This window comes from Mobula birostris, chromosome 6 (assembly GCF_030028105.1).
Source record: "Mobula birostris isolate sMobBir1 chromosome 6, sMobBir1.hap1, whole genome shotgun sequence".
Taxonomy (NCBI): Eukaryota; Metazoa; Chordata; class Chondrichthyes; order Myliobatiformes; family Myliobatidae; genus Mobula; species Mobula birostris.
In genome coordinates this window covers 129623651-129648712 of record NC_092375.1, presented here as the reverse complement: position 1 = coordinate 129648712, position 25062 = coordinate 129623651, and the positions used below count along the sequence as shown (strand labels likewise).

The 25062-nt window shown below is 43.6% G+C and overlaps 1 protein-coding gene across 9 annotated transcripts in view; it reads left to right on the top strand.

Moving 5' to 3' along the window:
• LOC140199358 (partitioning defective 3 homolog B-like) overlaps positions 1–25062 on the top strand; it is a 1206993-nt gene that overhangs the window by 516368 nt on the left and 665563 nt on the right. For all 9 annotated transcript variants that reach the window (XM_072261292.1, XM_072261291.1, XM_072261294.1 and 6 more), the window contains exons 5-6: positions 12834–12913; positions 21467–21553. In XM_072261292.1, coding sequence (XP_072117393.1) covers positions 12834–12913; positions 21467–21553 — 167 coding nt within the window. The remainder of the gene's footprint in view (positions 1–12833; positions 12914–21466; positions 21554–25062) is intronic.

The window sequence follows — 25062 nt, the reverse complement described above, 5'->3', positions numbered from 1 at the left end:
ACGAGGACCCTCTGTCACTGTGGATATAGCATGAGTATCCAAACAGAGTGAAGAGCTTGCGCAGGGCTTTTATAACTGATGTGGTAGTGGTGTCGGGGCAGGGGATGGCGAAGGGGAACCGCGAGTACTCGTCAATTACGTTAAGAAAGTACACATTGCGGTCGATGGAGGGAAGGGGGCCCTTAAAGTCAACACTCAGTCGCTCAAAGGGGCGGGTGGCCTTGATGAGTTGTGCCTTTTCGGGTCGGTAGAAGTGCGGTTTGCACTCTGCGCAGACTTGGCAGTCCTTGGTCATCATCCTGATCTCCTCAAGGGAGTAAGGCAGGTTCCGGGCTTTCACGAAGTGGAAAAGCCGGGTGACTCCCGGGTGGCAAAGGTCTATATGTAGGGCGTATAGCTGGTCGATCTGCGCGCTGGCGAATGTTCCCCGAGATAGGGCATCGGAGGGCTCGTTGAGCTTCCCAGGCCTGTACATGATGTCATAGTTGTAGGTGGAGAGTTCGAATCTCCACCTCAGAATTTTATCATTTTTGATTTTGCTCCGCTGCTGATTATTAAACATGAATGCGACTGAGCGCTGGTCAGTTAGCAGGGTGAACCTTTTGCCGGCAAGATAGTGCCTCCAGTGCCTTATAGCTTCCACTATGGCCTGGGCCTCTTTCTCTACCACAGAGTGCCGAATTTCAGGGCCTTGAAGGGTACGGGAGAAGAATGCCACTGGCCTTCCTGCCTGGTTGAGGGTAGCAGCCAGCACAAAGTCGGAGGCGTCACTCTCTACTTGGAAGGGAATGGCCTCATCCACCGCGTGCATTGCTGCTTTGGCAATGTCCCCTTTTATGCGGTTGAAGGCCGCGTGGGCCTCGGCAGAGAAGGGGAATGTGGTGGCCTTGACCAGGGGGCGGGCCTTGTCTGCATAGTTAGAGACCCATTGGGCGTAATATGAAAAGAGGCCCAGGCACCTTTTGAGGGCTCTGAGGGTATTGGGAAGAGGGAGTTCCAACAAGGGGCGCATACGGTCGGGATCAGGGCCAATGACTCCATTCTCCACAACACACCCAAGGATAGCAAGTCGGGTGGTCCCAAATACACACTTGTCCTTGTTATAGGTGAGGTTGAAAGATTTGGCCGCTTGGAGAACAACCACCACCTGCGCCCTCCAAGGGCTTGTGCTTGCCTCAATGACCCCCTCCCTGAGCAGCCGTTGCACCTCCGACTTAATGAAAGCTCTGTCCCCTGCACTGTACCTCCTGCTTTTAGTTGCAACGGGTTTACAGTCGGGGGTCAGGTTGGCGAACAGCGGTGGGGGAGGGATCCTGAGGGTGGAGAGGCCACAAGTGGTGTCGGTAGTGTGGCAGTTGGCATGATGTTGGGTGGGATGTGCGGGTCGGTGTGTGTGTGTGGTCAGTAGTGGGGTACGTGACATATCTCTACAAAACGGGATTTATGACAGTAATTGGCGGGAGGGGCCCATCATACTTCATTGTCACGCTTTTCAGGTGGCTCTGGAAGTCCAACCCCAACAGCACAGGGGCACACAGTTGAGGCAAGACCAGTAACGTAAAGTCCCAATATTCTGTGCCCTGCACCACTAGTGTCGCTACACAACCCCCCCGGATGTCTGTTGTATGCGACCTGGAGGCCATGGTGACCCTCCGACTTACTGGCTGTATCATGAGTCCACAATGCTGCACCGTGGCCGGGTGGATAAAACTCTCCGTGCTGCCTGTGTCAAACAGGCAGCTTGTCCTGTGCCCCGCCACCAGGATGTCCATCATTGACCTTGCAAGCTGGTGGGGAGCGCTTTGGTCGAGGGTCACGGAAGCCAGGGTGGGGTCGCTGTCTTGGTCCGGCGTGGTGGGGTGCCCCGTGAGCACCCATCGGTCATAGGCGGTGGGAGGTGGCGCCGACCAAGATGGCCGCCCCCATGTCTCGCACGTGGTGGGGGCGTGCAGGGAAGATGGCGGCAGGCAAGATGGCGACCCCCACGTCTCGCATGCGGCGCTGCTCGATCCCGCTCACGGTTTTGACTTACAGACCTTGGCGAAGTGGCCCTTCTTTCCGCAGCTGGAGCAGGTAGCTTGTCGGGCCGGGCAGCGTTTCTGGGGGTGCTTCTCCAGTCCGCAGAAGTAGCACTTCGCGGACTCATGACTGGCGGCAACCGAGGTCGATTCGCCGGCAGGTTGCGGGGTCTGCGGCACCCACGAGGCCATCGGGGGATCGCGTGCCTGGAGAGCCTCGGAGTTATGCAGAGCGGCCTCCAACGTATCAGCCAGCTTCATCGCCGAATTTAGGGTAAGATCGGCTTTTTCCAGCAGCTGCTGGCGCACGTACACTGACCTGGTCCCCGTGACGAAGGCGTCTCTCACTAGGAGTTCTGCATGCTGCGCCGCCGTCAGCTCCTGGCAATTGCAGGCTTGCACGAGCGTCCGTAGGGCCTGGACGAACTCAGCACTCGATTCCCCGGGGCGTTGTTGCCATGTCGCTGAACAGTGCCGAGCATAGACGCTGTTTATCGGCCGCAGGTATTGTCTTCTGAGTGCGTTCATTGTGCCGTCGTAGCTCGGCTGGTCTCTGATCAGCGAATAGACCCGTGGACTGACCCTGGAGAGTAGAACTCTGCGCTTCGCTACGGGGTCAGTCGCTTTAATCTCCTCTAGATACGCTTCGAAGCAGGCCAGCCAGAGTTCGAAAGCGTTTCCAGCTTCAGGTGTTTGCGGATTGAGGTCTAATTTTTCTGGTCTCAGGGACTGTTCCATGTTTTAAAATGTACAGCGAATAAAATTGAAGCACCTTCAATTACTCCAAAAGACTGAAGTTTGGTAAAATACTGAAAGGCTTTTATTCGCTGTTCAATATGACCTCCACAATGAGTGTCTGCCCCCGGACTGAGGGGGAGGGGCAAGGCGAACACCTTTATACAGGACTCTGTGGGAGGAGCCACAGGGGCAGTCAGCAGAGGGGTGTGTCCAGACAGGTAACCAAGTTACAACATATATACATGGTTTACCACCCCCCCCCTTTTCTTTCTCCCTAGGCCTCCTGTCCCATGATCCTCTCGTATCCCTTTTGCCAATCAACTGTCCAGCTCTTGGCTCCATCCCTCCCCCTCCTGTCTTCTCCTGTCACTTTGGATCTCCCCTCCCCCTCCCACTTTCAAATCTCTTACTAGCTCTTCTTTCAGTTAGTCCTGACGAAGGGTCTCGACCCGAAACGTCGACTGTACTTCTTCCTAGAGATGCTGCCTGGCCTGCTGCGTTCACCAGCAACGTTGATGTGTGTTGCTTGAATTTCCAGCATCTGCAGATTTCCTTGCGTTTGCACTTCCAAAAAGAAAAGTGGTGAGACACTGGAACACAGGCAGAACCATAGCTCTGCCAGTGTTGATCACTCCTCACCGCAACAGGGCTGAAACTCAGCAGTCTCATTCAACCATAGCAACCAAACAGATATTGGGGATGTAGAAATTACCAACCAGGGTGCCCAACAGTTCCATTTGACTCGCAGCACAGAATTAGTTCATTCAATTTAACAGTTGGTAAGTCAAGTACACCCTCTCAGCTTTTTCTACGGATCTACAGAAAACAGATCATGCGACGATACAGCGCTGCCCAGAACCAAACAGCGAAATAGAGTCAATCAGTGAATCAGCTAACTCCGAGGATCAGCGTTCCCTATGTGTCTTATTGGTAATGCCATACTTTCTAATGAAGCCATGAAACTATCAAGATTGAAGGAACACTTCCGTAAAAGACAACCCTGAAAAGGCTACTTAGGGTATTACTCAGTTCCAGAAGACAAAAGAAGCTTTTGAAAAGCGTTGCACACTCGAGTCATTTGCCAAGAAAGCTAAAAATGACCTTGATAGTGGTCTTGTTGCTTCTTATAATATTTTCAAAATGATAGCAAAGTGTGAAAAATCTCATACGCTTGGTAAAAGATTAATAATGCCTGCTGTGTCAGAAGTGCTCACCACTGTTCTCAAAATGGATGCCAGTATTTTAAAATCAATTGCCCTGAGTAATAACTCTGTAACTCATCTTTGCACTGGCTGTTTAACCCCTTTGCCTTTCCTGACACCCAGTTTCCTGTCTTCTGCACCTTGGGTACAAATATCTCTCTATATGTCCTACCTATTACCCCTCAGCCTCCTGAATGATCCAGAATTCATCCATTTCCAGCTCCAACTCCTTAACATGGACTGTTAGAAGCTGCAGCTGGATGCATTTCTTGCAGGTGACGTTGCCAGAGACATTGGAGGTCTCCCTGCCTTCCCACATCCCACAAGAGGAGCATTTAGCTATCCTGCCTGGCATCTCTACTGTTGTAGTTAAACAATTATAAAGAAGGAAATATAATAAATAAAATGTGGGGGGAAAATCTACCTTTTCAGTTTCTCTGATTCAAGCCTCTCCTTGCTAAAGCCTGGAAGCGCAAAGGCCTCAACATCCCCACTCTAACACTGTCCATTCCAAGAATGGCCGCTCCATTTACCCCTGCCTAAATTTAACCTGTTCTCTTCAATTCCATTTGCTGATTGGCTGCTGCTCAAAACACCAAACTGCTGCCAGTCGATGCTTTATGTACACAATCGGCAAACTTGATTTTGCTACGTCTCTCACCCTTCAGATCTCCGGCTGGCCATTGCTCGAAACTCCAAACCACCACGAGTCGCTGCCTTATGGGCTCAATCAGTGAACCATCTTTGAGACAGCAATGTTTTTCAAACAAGTGTGTGCCTTCCTTCTGCTTTGTAGTGACTTCAGTTTTCAACCAAAGCCCACCCGCGTCAGTCACCTGCACCGAGATGCACTGTTCTCTAACTGGTGACTTTACCAATGAAGTAACCCAAAAAATAAACACTATTTCTATATGGTCCCAGCTTGTACAACTGTTAATGGTTTCATTCATCTGTTTTTGCCTTTAACAATCTTAACATTGATCGGGTTTAAGTTTGATCCAAGTTAAAGTGTCACCTTGATTGTAACTTCATAACCTTGTCTTCAAAGCTTTCCATGTCTGACCTGATGAAAGGTCTCAGCCCAAAACAGACATCCCACCCTGCAAAAACTCATTTCAGGGAGGTAGCACCATCAATTTGCGGGAGACTCCCGGGAGAGGTGGGATGTCTGCAATAGAGTAGCTCCTTAGCAGCTAGCCAGCTAGTTTAAATAACGTTAGCTATGCTAATGAATGAATGACACCTGTTAAACTCACCTCAACATGTCTTTTACAGTCTTAACCCACCATGGGCAATAGAGAAGACATTGTTGCAAACAGTGCAGCGAGCAACACTGTCATTATTTTGACCCCTATTAGGCAGGGGTACACTTTAGTGTATTCTGGGGTGACATACGTTTTATTTTTTTTTGGAACACTCTGCAATGGCGCACTCTCTCTCTCTCTCTCTCTCTCCTGGTCATTCGCGCGCTCTCAAGCTCTCTCACTTGCTTTTCTCTCGCTCGCTCGCTCAAAAAAATTGATTTCTGTGATATTGTATATAATTTGCGGCATCAGGGAGCCACTATTAATATGCAGGAGACTCCCGGAAGTTCCGGGAGAGGTGGGATGTCTGCCAAAATGTTGACAGTTTACTCTTTAATACAGATGCTGCCTGGCCAGCTGAGTTCCTTCTGCATTTTGTGTGTGTTGCCTGGATTTCCAGTATCTTCAGATTTCCTTGTCTTCGTCCACGTCTGATCTTGTCAATCTCTGTAACTTCCTCCTGTCTGCACCTTTTTGAGATATCTGCATTCTTCCACTTCTGTCTAGCAGCACCATTTTGATTGCTGTATATACTGTCAGCTGCTGCTTCATTGCTGAGGCTTTGAGCTTTGGAATTCCTTCTTAAATCTCCATCTTAGTACCTGCTCTTCATCCTTGCAGTCTAACCTTTTGACCTGTGGCTTCTTATCACATTTTATTAAATTCATTCCTTTAAAACTCATTGCTGTGTTTCAGCTCAGCTACGCAAAGATGCTGTTTTATATGCGATCTAATAAACTTCCGAAGTTTACTAATTTAACATAATAGCATTCGTTATATCTGACCAATGCTTAGAATTTGATCAAGCATTCTTTTGTTTATAAATAAATTCTAAAAATGAAAATGTGTGCATAAGTCTTTCAACAAAGAAGACATGTTTGTACAGTTCTTTTCATAACCTCCAGGCATCTTAAAGTACTTCACTAACATTTAATTAATTTTTAAAGTGTGGATGCCATGTAACTTAAGAAGCAAGGCAGACAATTTGTGCAATGCAAATAGCAATGAAATAATGATTAAATAATTTGTGTTGGTAATGTTTCTTGAGGGATAAACATTTGCCATGAAGTTTAGAGATCTCTTCTAAACACTGTTATCAATCCTATAATCAGAAAGACTGACAGGACATTCATTTATCCTCACTTGAAAGCCAGCAACTCGGACAGTGGAGCATTCCTTCAGTTCTGCTCTCAAGTATCAGACTATGGAGCTGAAATCTCTGGAGTGAACTCATGACTTTTTGAGGCAAAATGAGAGTGCTACTGATTGAACTGGAACTCATTACTTCAAAGAAGAATCCATTACCACAAACTGGAATCTTATTCTTAAGTTAAATAACATAGACTTTAACCAATCAGACAGCAGATTATAACCAGCAATGATCAGATTTAATAATATAGAAGTAATTACATATTCATATTGGCTTATTAGCTGAAAGGCCTTGATAGAGTGGATGTGGAGAGGATGTTTCCTGTGGTGGGAGTGTCTAAGACCAGAGGACACAGCCTCAGAATAGAGGGGCATCCTTTTAGAATGGTGATGGGGAGGAATTTCTTGAGCCAGAATGTGGTGAATCTGTGTAATTCTTTGCCACTGGCAGCTGTGGAGGCAAAGTCTTTATATATATTTAAGGCAGTGGCCGATAGATTCTTGATTCCCCACACACCCCTCATACAAACTCTTCTCCCTCCTACCATCTGGCAAAAGGCACCGAAGCATTCGGGCTCTCACGACCAGACTATGTAACAGTTTCTTCCCCCAAGCCATCAGACTCTTCAATACCCAGAGCCTGGACTGACATCAACCTACTGCCCTCTACTGTGTCTATTGTCCTGTTTATTATTTATTGTAATGCCTGCACCGTTTTGTGCACTTTATGCAGTCCTGGGTAGGTCTGTAGTCCAGTATAGTCTTTGTGTTGTTTTACATTCTTCAGTGTAGTTTTTGTATTGTTTCATGTAGCACCATGGGCCTGAAAAACGTTGACTCATTTTTACTGTGTACTGTACCAGCAGTTATGGTCGAAATGACAATAAAAAGTGACTTGACTTGACTTGATTGGTCAGGGCATGAAGGGATATAGGGAGAAGGCAGGACTTTGGAGTTGAGAGGAAAATTGGATCAGCCATGATGAAATGGCAGAGCAGACTCAATGGGCAAATGGCCTGACTCTGCTCTAATATCTTGTGGTCTTACGGTCTTCTAATATTTATAAAAAAATCATTATGATTTGTTAGTGATGTAACTTCAATAGAATCAGAGTCAGGTTTATTATCACCTGCGGAATCAAGTTTATTAATACCTTGACTTGGAGTTTTTAAAAAATTAATTACGGGGCAAATAAGAATCGTAGCTGTAAAAACTGTTTGATCTTTGGCAACTATCATGAAAAGCCATAAGGCCCATTGAATCTGTGTTAGCTGTCAGTGCATTACTGCCAATTTCCCCTTTTTTCTGGTATAGTAATCTTTCACATTCCAATCAATTTCACCCTGATCCTGCCCTTCCCCTCCCCCAAATCACCTAACATTAGGCATAAAGGCTTAGGGGAAACACTTGTGATACATAAGGGCTTGTGGAAACTTCATGCAGACAGCATTAGGGGTCAGAGTTGAAGCTGGGCTGCTAGATCTGTGACACAGTAGCATTATCTGATGTATCACAGTGTTGTATCGGTCATTGTTGGCATCATTTATATTCCACTAATGTTATAGCCACCTATTGATCCGGTGTTTAACTGCCTATTAGGATAACTTGCACAGGCTGTCCCTGCTTAACAAAGTTGATTTTGCCCAAAAGTCAAAATACACAAATGTTTCTCAATAGTGTAACCATACCTCCACAGTATTGTAAGCAATGGCATCAACCATCCCCCACATGAGCCATCTGTTGTCGGCCCCCAACCAACACATATTCCACTCTCCCCTCCTACCCCTCCTCACAGTCCCCCACCCTGCTCTCATGACTATACCCCTCCCCCACACGAAACCACCACGGTGGGCTTCATGGCTGAACAGGTGAGAAGACAGCTGAAACGTCTCAACCCAAGCAAGGCTGCAGGACTGGATGGTGTCAGTACCAGGGTGCTCAAAGCCTGTGCCCCTCAGTTATGTGGAGTACTTCGCCATGTATTCAACCTGAGCCTGAGGTTCCGGAGGGTTCCTGTACTGTGGAAGACGTCCTGCCTCATCCCAGTGGCCTCAATGACTACAGACCAGTGGCATTGACCTCCCACATCATGAAGACCCTGGGGAGACTTGTTCTGGAGCTGCTCTGGCCTATGGTCAGGCCACACTTGGATCCCCTCCAGTTCACCTACCAGCCCTGACTAGGAGTTGAGGATGCCATCGTCTACCTGTTGAACCGTGTCTACGCCCACCTGGACAAGCCAGTGAGCACTGTGAGGGTCATGTTTTTTGATTTCTCCAATGCATTCAACACCATCCGCCCTGCTCTGCTGGGGGAGAAGCTGACAGCGATGCAGGTGGATGCTTCCCTGGTATCATGGATTCCTGATTACCTGACTGGCAGACCACAGTATGTGTGCTTGCAACACTGTGTGTCCGACAGAGTGATCAGCAGCACTGGGGCTCCACAGGGGACTGTCTCGTCTCCCTTTCTCTTCACCTTTTACACCTTGGACTTTAACTACTGCACAGTCTTGTCATCTTCAGAAGTTTTTGGATGACTCTGCCATAGTTGGATGCAACAGTAGGGGAGATGAGGTTGAGTACAGGGCTACGGTAGGAAACTTTGTCACATGGTGTGAGCAGAATTATCTGCAGTTTAATGTGAAAAAGACTAAGGAGCTGGTGATAGACCTGAGGAGAGCTAAGGTACCGGTGACCCCTGTTTCCATCCAGGGGGTCAGTGTGGACATGGTGGAGGATTACAAATACCTGGGGATACGAATTGACAATAAACTGGACTGGTCAAAGAACACTGAGGCTGTCTACAAGAAGGGTCAGAGCCGTCTCTATTTCCTGAGGAGAGTGAGGTCCTTTAACATCTGCCGGACGATGCTGAGGATGTTCTACGAGTCTGTGGTGGCCAGTGCTATCATGTTTGCTGTTGTGTGCTGGGGCAGCAGGCTGAGGGTAGCAGACACCAACAGAATCAACAAACTCATTCGTAAGGCCAGTGATGTTGTGGGGATGGAACTGGACTCTCTCACAGTTGTGTCTGAAAAGAGGATGCTGTTTAAGTTGCATGCCATCTTGGTCAATGTCTCCCATCCACTACATAATGTACTGGATGGGCACAGGAGTACATTCCGCCAGAGACTCATTCCTCCGAGATGCAGCACAGAGCATCATAGGAAGTCATTCCTGCCTGTGGCCATCAAACTTTACAACTCCTCCCTTGGAGGGTCAGACACCCTGTGCTGATAGGCTGTTCCTGGACTTATTTCATAATTTACTGGCATAATTTACATATTACTATTTAACTATTTATGGTTCTATTACTATTTATTATTATGGTACAACTGTAACAAAAACCAATTTCCCCCTGGGATCAATAAACTATGATTATGACTATGACTATGAAGTTCTAGTTCAAATTCAGCTTATTGCCATTCAACCATACACATGTATACTGCCAAACAAAGCAACGTTCCTCCAGGCCAAGGTGCACTACAATTCACACACACAACATATAAAGTAATATTATCACAAGTAAATTAAAAATAATTAGCAAAAACACATTTCAGAAAGAACAATACTGAAAGTGGAAGAGAGAGGAAACTAGTTCTGTGTTTGTAGGAACAAACTTATGTACATGTGTTGAACTTTTAAATTAATAATGTTATAGGAGCTGGTTTGTATGTAGTTCTGCCCATACAGTAGGTGTCCTTAACACTTAACACAAAGCCAATCTGTACTATGCCACAGTCTATTGTACTGTAAAGACTTCAGCTGCAATCTGGAAGCTCTCTTACACATCCTTGATTTTGTACCTCTCAAACTGTGATGTGTTGCTTTTGGCTGAAAGGATTCAAAACTCTGGAATTCTCCCTCTGAATCTCTCCACCTCACTCTCTTCATTTAAATCTCTCTTTGAAACATGCCTCTCTGACCAAATACTGTTTGATAAAATTCCTTTGAAGCATATTTGGGATGTTTTGCTATATTGCTATTTAAGTGTAAATTGCTTCTATTCCAAAACATAAAGTTTCCAGTCACATGCTTGTCTGTAACAGCAACTTGTGTTTATATAACACCTTCAAAACATTCCACTATGCTTTATTGTACATAAATTGATATGACCACATAAGGAGATCTTTAGGCAATACACCCTGGTCTAAGAGTGAGGTTTTAAGAAGTATTTTAAAAAGAGGTGTGGCTTTGACTTGGTGTAAGAATTCTGGGGCTTTTGGCCTAGGAAATTGAATGAAGGACTGGAGCAATTTAATTTGGGAATAGTGAAGTGGCTGGAACTTCAAACAGCCATTGAACCAGAGAAGGCTGCAAATATAACCAAGATGGTGGTCAGGTGAATTTAAGAATCAAGCTGTTGTTGGTTGAGAGCTGCTGTAGGTAGTGAGTTTCTGGTTGATGAGTGAATGGAATGTAACTGTATTAGAGTATCTATTATTGCGTATTTTTCTATGATAAATTAAACTTCATGTAATGATTAGCCTTGTTCAGGCACCAGAGCATAAAGCCAATTCAAGCAGCATATTTCAACAAAATGGAGTAGAGTCCATTCCCCCGTAGCTGAAATCAGTGGGATAGGAGTTGGGCAGCTGAGTTTGGATTTCTTCATGATTACAGAGAGTACAATATGGGTAGCTGACCCTGACTGCACTGAAAAGGGCAAGACAATAATTAACAAAGGCATGCAGAAGTATTCAGCAGATCGTAAGTGTTGTAGCATGGATGAAATCACCGGAGAGACAGAGTCACTGGTAGATACAAAGCAGCTTCTTTATTCGACACAACAAGGTACAGCAGGCATCTTACGAATGGAAACGCTTTCCGCAGAAAGGTCTGTTAGCTAAATGTGGGCTCGATATTTATATGTTAAACACAAAGAAAATCGCTACCTAAAAAGTTATAGACAATGCTTCCTATTGAAGCTACGTACAAGATATCACACCATCCTTTCCTTCTGACGCCAACATGTCTGGGTTGGTATCCACAGCCTTTAGGAATGCAAGTTAAGTCTACAATACATTTATTTGGCATTTCCCATACTAACATAGAAGACAATTAATATTTATAATGTATAGATAATACTGTCTTTGAAACTACAGCACTAGGTCGAATTACGGCCCCAGAAGCATCTGGTATTCACACCTTTTTAGGAAACCCATTGTGGTGGACTCAATCCACAGTACTTTGTCAAATAGAAGTCTGGTGGCCAAAGTCATTTAAGTGTAAACAAAAACAACAGGAATTCTGCAGATGCTGGAAACTCAAGCAACACACATCAAAGTTGCTGGTGAACGCAGCAGGCTAGGCAGCATCTCTAGGAAGAGGTAAAGGGTAAACAAATCATCTACCCAAAAAAACTCAGTCTAACAGTAAGCTGAAGTAGGTACAGGATCTGATAGCGGAGGTAGAAATAGACATCGTTAGATGGCGTATAATTCATCCTGGGGTTAGTTGTAATATGATTTTTGTGGACAATCCAGTTCCCTTTGGGATAGGAGGTTAGACGAGGTACTTGGTAAATTGACTTTTATGGTGGGGACCAAAGAAGATAACTTTGTTCTCCCTCTTTAGTATGTATGTACTTTTGGTATATAGCACAAAACATGGAACGAATCTCTGTATATTTTGTTTAGTAGGTTTAATTTCTCTGGGTGCATTCTGGTTTGTCTTCATAGGTGTTGTGCAGCCTCATACATACGAAAGCTTTTCTGCTAATTAGATTAAGATCCCTTCCTGAGAAGCAGTTAACTAATTAACATTTGCAATGGGTCAATTGAAGATATCAAGGGTACAGAACAAATACTACTTGTCAACTTGTTTTTAAAATCATTGACTTTCCAATAACAAAAAAAGGACACTTGTATTTTCCTGGTTTCAGCTACAGGTAAATTAGCTTGTTGGATTGTCTGTATGTGCTGGTCTCTGCATGAAGCTTGAACGTTGCATGAAATTTAAAGCCTATTGAAAGCTTATTTTAGAAAAAGACTGGTAGATGGTTAATGGGTAGATGGGTAGATGGTAGATAGTAGATGGTTAATTACTTTTCCAGACCTTAATTTATGTCATTGTTTTTGTGAAGAGTGGAGAATAAATATTACAATGTACTTAATGGCTTGCAATCAGAATCCAGTTCTAGTAATGGAGTTGCTAAATGTGTCAAATCATCTTAATTATTAGCCTGGATTTACTAATCTATTGAAGTACTTGTAGTACCTGATTCTAAGATTCTTCTTTTTAAATTTATTGAATCCAGCAATTGATTTTTGCAGGTGAAGTGTAGAGATGTATTTCAGAACAGAACTCCAGTGTACACTTGGAGAACTAGTAAAAGTTGAACAACTGGGTTAATGCAAAGCTGCTATTAATGATCTGAAGCAATTCTTGATAAATCATTTGTCCCTTCTAATTTTCCAGGTGGCAAACTGGGCACCCACAGAAGATGTAAGAACAGAGCCTCCAGGACCACCAGACAAGCATTCAAAAAGCACTCTAAGGTATGGCAAAGTCAATAGATGTCAATGATGGGTTCTGACTCCAGGAGAACCTTGTACTCTTTATTTCTGTTTTTGCCTGCTGTAATGTTTCTCTCTCTGTATAGTATCCGGTACTCCTGCCTGTTTTCTTTCTGAAGGATTGTTGTTATATTTACATATTCTAAGATTTATAAGCCCCACAGTCCTTTCTGTATCTCAGAGAAGTGTCCCTCCACTCTATCCCACCCTACCCCACCCCCTACGTCCTCTAGTAGTTAATGGGTGGAGCAAATGGTGTAGTGGTGGTGGTGTGATGGTCAGTTAGTGGAACTCTTGCCAGTGAATCAGAAAGTTTGTCTCACTCCAGAGTTTTGAGTGCAAGCATCAGTGACACACCAGTGCAATCCTAAATGAGCTTACCGCTGCTGATGGTGTGCTGTTGTTTGGATGCTGAAGTGCTAAACTGAGGCATCATCTGCACTTCCACTTCCTTACAATTGTGTCAGTGTTTTGAAGATCAGCGTGGGAGCTTTCCTCTGTATTTTGACCATTTAAAAAAATCTCTTGACAATGCTAAAATGGATTATCTGATCACATTTATGTTTGTTTTAATGGGATTTGCTATGCACAACTTAACTGTCATGTTTCCTCTATGTCAGCGGTAGCTCTAATTCAAGAAACATTACTGACTGTAAACTACTTTGGGATATGCTTCAAAGTTTCAAAGTAAACTTATTATCTAGTGGGAGGAGAGAGAGCAGTGCGCCGCGCGTGCGCAGCCCTCCGGTGAAAAATGATATCGTATCCGTTAAATAGGGGCCGTGGACAATTCTGATTTGATGGAGATGGACGTGAAAGCACAGAGGAACATCTGGAAAAAATTTCTGAAACACCAGTTCGCTGCTGTTGTTACTGCGTGATTGGGAGTCTTTCGGAGAGAAGGCCTCAATATCCCCGGCTTTGCCTGCTGTTGGTGACCGAGATGGAGGTCAAATCGTTCGGATAGAGATGGCGCTCAGTACTCGGTGTCGGAGAGCTGATCAGAGCTCGAAGTTTTCGGATGACTCAGAGTCGGACCGTGGTCGGGTATGGCAGGGAGAGTTTTTCTTCCTTCTCCTGTCTGCGTGAGATGTGGGACATTTGGGAGACTTTGAATTTTTTACTGTGCTCATGGACTTCTTCATCAAGTTATGGTGTTTTGCACTGTTGTAACTATATGTTATAATTATGTGGTTTTGATAGTTTTTTTCAGTCTTGGTCTGTCCTGTGTTTTGTGATATCACACTGGAGGAAATATTGTATCATTTCTTAATGCATGCATTACTAAATGACAATAAAAGAGGACTGCGTGTCTTCATAAACTAAAAGTGACCATATATGACCTTGAGATTAATTTTCTTGCAGGCAATCACAATTGAACATCACAAGATGGAAGGCATCTCCTAAGCTATCATGAAATTGCACTCATTAGTTTATTTGAGAAGTTGTCATCCTGATGCCCAAATCATGCTGGGTTAGACCATTGTATTTGTGTAGCAATCTTCCCCATCTACATTCGCCACCACCCACTGCTGCATAGGACATTTTATCTTGTGGGGAAGTGTGTCACATCTGCTTATCTTCCTCCATTTCCTTGTGAGGAAAATAAACTGATAAATGTACATTTCCTGCTCAGCAAGTGAGCTTTCAGTTGCTCCTTCACCAGAGCTCTTTGCTGTTTGTCTTTGTGTCTCTGACTTCTCTGAATCATAAATCTTCCTGATCTCTTTTTTTGTGTTTTGTCACAGTTGCACGTTTGTAAGGTTGTGAAAGCTTATCCAAGTTTGTCCTTGGGTAATCTATCCTTTTCATTTTCTTGCATTCCTTCTGTATCAGCCTGTTATGAGAGAGAGAGAGAAGGCAAGGGGTTGGAGGGTCAAGAATAGGATAAAAACTTTGTGTCACAGCTTGCAATTATACAAAAATTTTCAATGTGATTTAAAAATAAATCCAAAATATCTTTGCAGGGGAACTATGATATAAAATTTGACATTGAATCACATGCCATTAAGAATAAAGTCAAAAGGTACATGTTTTAGGATGTTCTAAAGATAGAGTGAAGATTTACGCAGCTCAGACCAATTATGAGCTTACACAGCTTTACTTCTAGCGGGGTCCCAAATAATGGCAAGACAAATGCTTGTCCATCCTTTTTTCTTTCTAACAACTGAAGTATTATTTCTCTTTCCACAAATGCTGAGTGCTTCCAGCATTTTCCATTTTTATTTCTTAGTGTAGATATAAACAGTTGTCACTTTGAGGCAGAGGAGGAAAGGAATAAAAGATTGTAAATAGAAGGGGCTATTTTGATTTTTAAGCATTCATTCTGTGAAAATGATAAGTGTTTCAAGTTATATATTATTTGGTAGCCCTCTTATCTGCAAACCCCAGATCATGTAGCTGTGAATGTCCCTCAGAATTCTAGATAGCATTTCACCCATATATGTTTGTCTTCTCCTTCAAAGAGCAATCCAATTAGTCACACACTCCATCTCATTTCCCAAAGCTCTACAATTTTTTTCCAATATCCAATTTCCTTTTGAAAGTTGGTGTTGGACTTAATTTTGACACCCTTTCATGCAATACATTCCAAATCACAGCAACTTGCTGTGTGAAAAATAACTCCTCACTCTCCTCTCTGATTCCTTGGCACATTGCATGAGAAATGTACTTGTTTATCTCAAGTGCCGAATGACACAAAATCCTAAATGTATTGGAGGGCTTTGCTGTTGTTGGTGGTTTCAATAAAATGAACACAGGAGTTGGTTGCAGTTTTCTTGGGCAGGGTAAAAGAAAATATGAAATTGAGATCTTGTTTCATCATGGTTATTAGTATGTGTAGAGCTAAGTTTGTGCATATTTGAATGTTGGATGAAGTCTGGATCAAGCTTGTTTGTGATAAATCTAATAATGGAATAGCCAGACATTCATGGACTTAAAAAGCTACCATCTTCACCTAGTGGCAGTGTGCTATATCTCTGAGACAGAAAATTGTGTGTTTAATTTCTATTTCAGAGTATTCAGGTTGATATTTACAGTGCATAAAATTGGTAAAATAGTGTGTTTTAGACAGGCAAAGATTAAGTTGCTTGTACAGAGTGCAATTTGTTGAGAAGTTAGTTGAAAACAAAATTTCTTTGCACCCATTCAGTTTCATCTCATAAAATTTGAAAACTCCTTTTGAGGGTATAATTTTGTGTGACATCTGCCCCTCTGAATAACTATGAATGAGAGAAAGCCATGTTGTTTCCTCAGCTCCTTTTCCACTGACACACTCATCTGTGCCTTGCTACCTCTGGGACATGTCAATTCTAGTGCTATTTTGGCCATTATATTTTACTTTCCACAATTGAGCACAACTTTCTTCAATGTTTCAACTTGCATTCTTACTCATAAAATCCAGCTTAACGGTAACCTTCTAAGTGATTGTGGTATTTATATTTATTGTATCTTTTATTATTATTGTGCTTTCTTGCACTGCAGCAGATCCGGAGTAACAAATTCTTTTATCCTCCTTTGCACTGTGTCCTGGAAATGACATTAAACAATCTTGATCTTGGACATTTTCACATTCATATGGAAGTCTCTACATAGCCTCATTCTCTAATACCTATTTATTTATCTCCTTCATCGTGCTTCTTAAGACTTAATTCTTTGTCCAAACTTTTCGTAACTCTCCATTTGAACTTTGTATCAAGTTCTTTCTTGGACAAAATGTTGACCAAATTCAAATTCAAGATCCCATTGTATGTACGTATGTAAAGCTTGTCTGGTTGTTGGTGAGCCCAGCATTATTTATCACCTGAAAACAGGGTAAATAATGGAACGTTGGCCCTTTTTTCAGTGGGTTGGAGTACAGGAGAAGGGAAGGCCTTTTGCATTTTTAAAAAGACACTAGCGACACCATGTTTAGAATACTATAAATGCTGTAGTTTTGGTGTCCTTACTTAAGGAAATTATTATTTTATTGGATCCTATTCAGGGAAGTTTCACTGGGATGATCCTGGGTATAAGCGTACAGTCTAAGAGTCAGTGACTGTCTTAGTTGCTTTTCTTGTGACTGCAAGACCCTTTTGGACATTGTTAACCTGGAATGGCAAATTCAATTCACTGATTTATTGGAGGGAAGCAGGGGCGGATGGCGGGGGAGCTGTGTGACCTCGATTGTAGTGATGTGATGTTGCCTGTTTATAGCCGCCAGAAGAGAGGCAATGGAGCAGTGTGCTTCACCAGGAGAGCTGTGGCGTGGCGTCAAGGCTGGATAGAATTAGAGCTGCCCTGCCCCTCCACCCCAGTGTTTACTGTGGTCGACCGCAGATTTCTGCACCATTCATGGCTCGGGCCTGGACCATCTTTTTGCATGGCTGTATCTTACCGATTATCTTTATGTGTTATGTGTGCTTTGTGCTGTGTGAGACTCATGGTACTGTGTTGCACCTTGGCCCTGGAGTAACGCTGTCTCGTTTGGCTGTATTCATGGGTACTCATGTATGGTTGAATGAAAATTAAACTTGAATTTGAGTTGAATTGAATTGAAAGATTTGGCTTGTGAAGAAAAGTTCAAAGGATTGATATTCACTTTGGTTTGAGAGTTATCTAATTCAAACATATAGGATTCTTAGGGGGACTAGACAGGTTAAATGCCATTAGGATGTTTATTCTCTTGGAAGAGTTCAGAATCAGAGGACATGGTCTTGGAGTAAGGGGGTGCCCATTTCTGAGTTAGATGAAGAAGATTTCTTCTCCTGATGGGTTATGAATCTTTGGAACTCCTTGTCACAGGGAGCTATGTGGCAGAGTCCTTCAATGCTAAGACAAAAAAGATTTCTAAGCAGTAAGGGAATTGAGGGCAGAAAACTTGACCAGCCAAGTGCAAGCAGGAGGGGCTGTTCCTGTTTCTTGTCTTCCCATATGACAACTGTACCTCAGAAATTTCCAGCAGGGTGTAGCTTGAATTAGAAGCCCCAACGCTCATTCTTTGGTGCAACTGCATTGATTTTTAATGCACTAATAGCATCACAGATGACTGGCAATTTCAGTGTTTGAGCGTGTGACCTACTGGTCTATATTTTTGCATTAAATAATTCATTAAACGTGTCATTTACACCCTTTGTTTTTACCTGGAGCCTTCTCTGGCAGCCACATTTCCTGAGACAATGGAGACCTCCCCTGAGCCTCCAGCTGCTGTGTTTGCTCCCTGGGTGGTCTGGAGTCTCCAGTCTGTTAGTTCTGAAGATCGCTATTTTTTTAAAAAGACTTGAAACAATTCTTTCTTACTTCAGTGTCTGTGGCTACAGATTTCAGCTGTAGTGATTGTAAATGGGAATACTTGATGATTCTCTTGTGAGCTGAATTCAAAAAGTCACCCCTGTTTGGCACCTCATTTTTATCTTTGCAAATTTCGATAGCGGTACAGGAGAGAACATTATGACAAGCTGCATCACAGTCTGGTACAGAGGGAGGCTCCGATGGACAGGATAGGAAGAAGCTGCAGAGAGTTGCAGACTTGGTCATTATGGTCTCAACCCTCCCCACCGTTGAGGGTGTCTTCCGGAACTGGTGCCTCAGGAAGAATGCATGCATCAATAAGGACCCTCGCCATCTTTTCAATACTACAATTAGGACGTGGTACGGAGCCTGAAGACCCACACTCAACTATTCAAGAACTGCTCCTTTCCTTTTGTCATCAGATTTCTGAATGGTCCATGAACTCATGAACACTAACTCGTTATTACTTTTTTTGCTCTATTTTGTTATAGTAATTTTCTTTGTCTTTGCATTGTACTGCAGCTGCAAAACAACAATTTTCATGTCATATAAGACAGTGATAAACCTGATTTTACAAGTAATCTTTTCATCAGTTGACTCATAGTTAGAGATATTCTTCCCTCAATCGCAGGACTCTGCAGAGAGTGGTGCAGACAGCCCAGCACATCTGTAGATGTGAACTTCCCATGATTTGGGACATTTACAAAAATAGGTGTGTAAAAAGGGCCCAGGGGATCATTGGGGACCCGAATCATCCCAACCACAAACTTTTCCAGTTGTTGCCATCTGGGAAATGGTACCACAGCATAAAAGCCAGGACCAACAGGCTCCAGGACTGCTTCTTCCACCAGGCCATCAGACTGCTTAATTCATGCTTTCTTTCTTTTCAAATCTTTTTATTATTTTTTTCCAAAATAAACACGAGTACATCAAAGTAAACAACACCTAACAACGTCTCAAGAAAAAAATTATATAAAGATTGAAAAAATTTTGTGATGGAAAAAAACCCCTACTAAGCAAGAAAATGGGGAAAAAGAAAAATTCCATTAGATGTTCAACCCCAGAGCCATGCGTCATACATAAAGCTTCTAAAGATAAACATGATGCTTAATTCATGCTGATGCAACTGTATTTCTATGTTATATTGACTATCCTGTTGCACATAATATTTATTATAAATTACTATAAATTGCACATTTAGACAGAGATGTAATGTAAAGATTTTTACTCATGTATATGAAGGATGTAAGTAATAAAGTCAATTCAATTCAATTCAATTACCTCTGCTGGAAATTCTGTGAATAGCTTGGTGAGCCAATGTGTCAAGAACAGACAACGTTGTTGTGATAGGGGAGTAAGCATATAGATGCTAATGAAAACGTACTTCCCATTGTCTTAATTAATTTGATTCCATACAAGTGTAACCTGACGCCTTTGAGGTTGTGCATATCAACCGGAAGGCAAGACTGGGGAACTGCAATGCCTTTCTCTGTTGAAGAATTTCTTGAGGTGCTGTGGAGAAAAAATCTGCAGGAGGTTGTAACTTACCCACATGAGCTCCCTCTTCAGAACTTGCAATGTTTAATTGCTTTGCATTGATGGTCAAGCTTTTTGCTGATAATTATAATGGCTGTGTTCTTAACCTGATGGCACTCTCATTTACTCCCCTCTCCCCCCTTCCCCCCTTCCCCCCAAAATTCTTTACATAAGCAGCATAGTTCTGGTTTGGAGCTGTAAGATGAGAAAACTTTATTGTCTTGTATCAGCACATGTTCTGAAGACCAAAGTCTAGTATTAATTACGCAGGCCATCTGCAGGTTAAGAATGCCTGACTTATGTACACCTCAATGTATGAATGATCTCCTGTAGTAATAAATTTAAAAGTCTGACATACATTCAATCCTATGAATGTATCTAATTTTCTCTCTCCCCCCTCTCTCCCCCATCTCCCCCTCTCCCCCCCTCTCCCCTCTCCCCCCCTCTCCCCTCTCCCCCCCTCTCCCCTCTCCCCCCCTCTCCCCTCTCCCCCCCTCTCCCCTCTCTCCCCTCTCCCCCCTCTCCCCTCTCCCCCCTCCCCCCCTCTCCCCTCTCCCCCCCTCTCCCCTCTCCCCCCCTCTCCCCTCTCCCCCCTCTCCCCTCTCCCCCCCTCTCCCCTCTCCCCCCCTCTCCCCCTCCCCCCCTCTCCCCCCCTCTCCCCCCTCTCCCCCCCTCTCCCCCTCCCCCCCTCTCCCCCTCCCCCTCTCTCCCCTCTCCCCCTCCCCCTCTCTCTCCCCCTTCCTCTCCCCCCTCTCCCACTCCCCCCCTCTCCCCCTCCCCCCCTCTCCCCCCTCCCCCCTCTCCCCCTCCCCCTCCCCCTCCCCCTCCCCCTCCCCCCTCTCCCCCTCCCCCCTCTCCCCCCCTCTCCCCCTCCTCCTCTCCCCCTCCTCCTCTCCCCCCCTCTCCCCCTCCCCCTCTCCCCCTCCCCCTCTCCCCCCCTCTCCCCCCCTCTCCCCCCCTCTCCCCCTCTCTCCCCCTCACCCCTCACCCCTCCCCCTCCCCCTCCCCTCCCCCTCCCCTCCCCTCTCCCCCCTCTCTCCCCCCTCTCTCCCCCCCTTTCATCCTACCCACTTTTACTTTTAGTAATTATTCTCTCTGCTCATGTGCTTTTGATGATATAGATTACAATACTGTTGAAAGATGGTTACCCTACTCAAAGATTTTTCGATGTATTTTCAGGTTTATGGACAAAATCCATTTGTGGACATCTGTAAAAACAAAACGGCAAGAGACGCCCGTAGCCATTTATTTATTTATTTAGTGATACAGCACAGAGTAGGCCTTCCACCACCCCAACAACCCCCAATAAACACAATTAACTCTAACCTAATCACAGGACAATTTACAATGACCAGCTAATCTACCCAGTACGCCATTGGACTGTGAGGAAACCGGAAGACCTGGTGAAAACCCACACGTTCCGTGAGGAGGACGTACAGAGACTCCTTACAGAACGGCACCGGAATTGAACTGGGAAGTTCAGAACACCCTGAGCTGTAATAGCATTGCAGGATCTACTATGCTACATGCCTGGTTACAGCAGGGAGCAAACATTGTTTTACTCATTTGCATTTGCTTTATTCATGCCTTTCTTCTAAGAGTTCCAACAGAATTCTTTATAATCCAGTCACCCTACTCTTATTTCCTTATTTGGACTAATGGGTTAAAAAAGCCATTTTGTAGCGTCTCAGCTGTTTTAGGTGTAACCTCATCCGTCTTTTTTTTTGGCAGTGATTTGACAAAGAAGGTAGAATTTTCTGGAGACGGCGGCCCCCTGGGAATCCATGTGGTGCCCTTTAACTCTACGCTGAGTGGAAGGTAAAGTGTCTAAGAGTACATCTGTACTTAAAACTGCTGAGAGCTTGCATCCCATGGGAGCAGATGCCATATGGTGCCTGTGGATATACTACTCCTTACATGAACAAAGCTGCAGCTGAGCACTGGTTCAATAAAGTGGGCTTTGATGCAAGTCTTATTGACAAAACATTGTTTCTCTGTCAATATTTGTGTTTACAGAATGTTACAGGTTTGCAATCTATTACAGTTTGGCCACAAGTGTGATTGGTATTGATACAATTGCCTTTGGAGGCCACTGAGTGAATTCAGGAGAAACTTCTTTTTCCCTGAGGGAGTGGCAAGTCTGGAACGGATTGCCATAGGGAATAGTGTGGGTGTTTAATGGAAAGTTAGGTAAGTACGTGAGGGGGAACAGAAGTATTGAAATGGTTAGATGATTTAGCTTATATTGTGCGGAGATCAGTTGGGCTGAATTGCTTTCACTTTGCCTGTTAAATTCTTCCTAGTTTTATGCAAATCCTTCAGTTCTTAAGACATAATATAGCTAATCGTACAGCTGAGAAAGCTGTTTATGAATGTTTTAACTATGCGCATTGCAATCATACCAAATGATTTGATGCTTGTTACCCACAACTGGCCGCTTTTTTTAACTCCGTGATTGTAACTTGCATTTTTATTGTGTGCACAACTAATGAAGAAATGGCTCTATGAGCTACAGAATCATAGAGGTATACGGCAAAGGAAGTTGTAAGGTCTTAGCCCAAAATGTCGACTGTTCATGCATTTTCATAGATGCTGCCTGAACTTCTGAGTTCCTCCAGTAGTTTGTGTGGGTTGCTTTGGATTTCCCGCATCTGCAAATTTTTTTTGTTTCCTTGCTGCCTGTTTACCTAGTTGCCTCTGCTCCATCCACATTGCCCCTACAGGTTTTGAAAATTATTATTAAAACTGATTTCACTGTCCTTTCCAGTAGCACCTCTTGTAACTTATACGAAAACAATAAATGTGATGTTTTTTATTGTAAGAATTCAGAAAGTTCTTTTGAGAGGGGAGATTGAGATTGTTATTCCCCTTTATTCCTTATATATTGAATGGTGATCCTTTTCTGTCACAATCAAGACAATCAATGGCCTTCTCAGCCAGAACTACACCATGCTAAGTTTTCATCCAATAATAGCATCTTACTGTGTGCTGCATTAAACTGTCTGCATTCACTGTAGGGGGAAATATAAAGATCAGAAAGAAGGCTGACTTCCCATTGGATTCGTACCGGTTCCCTGATGAGAGGCAATCCTATTGTTTCCATTCTTTTCCACTGGATCTGGAGCCCTATTTTCTTTCCACATTCCAAAGATATTCAGTTTGGTACATTAATTGGCCCCTGTAAATTTCCCCTGTTGTGCAGGTGTGGTAGAATCTGTGGAGAGTTAATGGGAATAGGTTTACTGTGAATGGGTGGTTAATGGTTGCCATATGCTCAATGGGCCGAAGGGCCTGTTTCTGTGCTGTATACTCTGTGACCACTTTATTAAGTACTTTCTGTACCTAACAAAGTGGCCATTGATTATATGTTCATGGTCTTTCGCTGCTGTAGCCCATCCACTTCATGGTTTGACGTGTTGTGTGTACAGAGATGCTTTTCTCCATACCATTGTTATAATGTGTGTTGCAATATTAGTTATTGTCGACTTCCTGTCAGTTTGAATCAGACTAGCCTTTCTCCTCTGTCATGAATGAGGCATTTTCACCAAACTACTTACTGTTTATTTTGTTTTTCACACCATTCTGTAAATTCTAGAGACTGTTGTATGTGAAAATCTCAGGAGGTCAACATTTTCTGAGATACTCAAATCACCTCATTTGGTACTAACAATCATTCCATGGTCAAAGCCACTTAGATCACATTTCTTCCCCATTTTGATGTTTGGTCTGAACAGCAGTTAACCACCTCTACCTGCACTGAGTCGCTGTCACATGATTGGCTGATTAGATATTTGTATTAATGAGCAAGTGTACAGGTGTTCCTAATAAAATGGCCACTAAGTGTATGTCTTGGTGAGAAAGCCATTGGGTGCCTTGATTTTATTTGACTAAACTTTAAATTATCAGTATTTGAATTCCATTTACCCACATCATCGGGAGTAAAGGTGGGAAGCACTGAATGAAAGATTATCAAAAATAATCATAGAATTCTTCTATAAATGAAGTAATTTGAAATACGCCTCTTGATTATTTTTTTCATAAAGTAGCAGTGAAGATCTGAGTATGTTGGCCTCAGAATGGTATGTTTATAAAAGCAATGGACTGTCAAGTGTTTATTTCCAACAGCTAATTGGAATTTGTCTCTGGTCATCCTATTTGGGAGCAATGTGAAGGCTTACCAGCATGCTGCAGAGACTAGAAGAGAGTATATGCGCTAAGGAGAAGTTGGACAAACTTGGGATTGTTTTCTCTGGAATAGCTGAGGGTAATGGAAGTTCTGAAAGGAGTTTATAAGATTAGTGCAAGGCATGGGTCAATAGCTCAAACAACAGGAACTCTGCAGATGCTGGAAATTCAAGCAACACACATCAAAGTTGCTGGTGAACGCAGCAGGCCAGGCAGCATCTCTAGGAAGAGTTACAGTTGACGTTTCAATGCAGCAGGCCAGGCAGCATCTCTATACCTCGTCGACTGTACCTCTCCCTAGAGATGCTGCCTGGCCTGTTGCGTTCACCAGCAACTTTGATATGTGTTGCATGGGTCAATAGCTGTTTTTTTTCCCCCAGGGTTGAAAGTCTAAATACTAGATGGCATGAATTTTAGGTAAGGGATGGAGTTTTTTACATGGACAGTGTGTGTGCCTGGAATGCACTGCTGGAGTTGCAGTTGGCCAAGCTGATGGTCAGCTGCCCAAACATATTTGGTGTGGTTTCGGATTTCGGACCAAATTCGATTTTGTGAAGTGTTTCAGGAGATTGAACTGTGGTAAGATGTTTTTTTTGAAAGTTGTTAATTATTTCTCAAGTTCCTGAATTCTTTGCTGAGAATTTCTGCAGCTGTGGGCCATGGTAGGAAATCTTATAATTTAGTAGTATATCAAACTGATGTAATAACTGTAGAGTTGTAAACAGGGAACCCAGGCCTGTCAGTCCACTGAGTCTGCACTAGATGATAAGCATCCATTTTCTCTAATCTGACACTCATTCCCACATTCCCGTCGACTCCCATCAGATCCTAACATGCCCTTACATATTATTAATCTACGCCAGCTAACCTACCTATCAAAATGCCTTTAGGAAATCAGAGCACCTTGGGGAAACTCACAGGGGGAAAACACGCCCACTCCACACATAAACCACCAAGTATCCGGATTGTCACTGTGTCATTGGAACATGGAGGAAACAACTCTGCAAGTGGTGCCTAAATCCAAGGGTGGGCTCCGAAGGAAAATGTAACTGTGTGGAATTACAAATTAAACTATGAGCAACTGTAGGCTGGTGAACTTAAGAGGTACAAATATGATATCCTGATTCATATCATATTTTTCA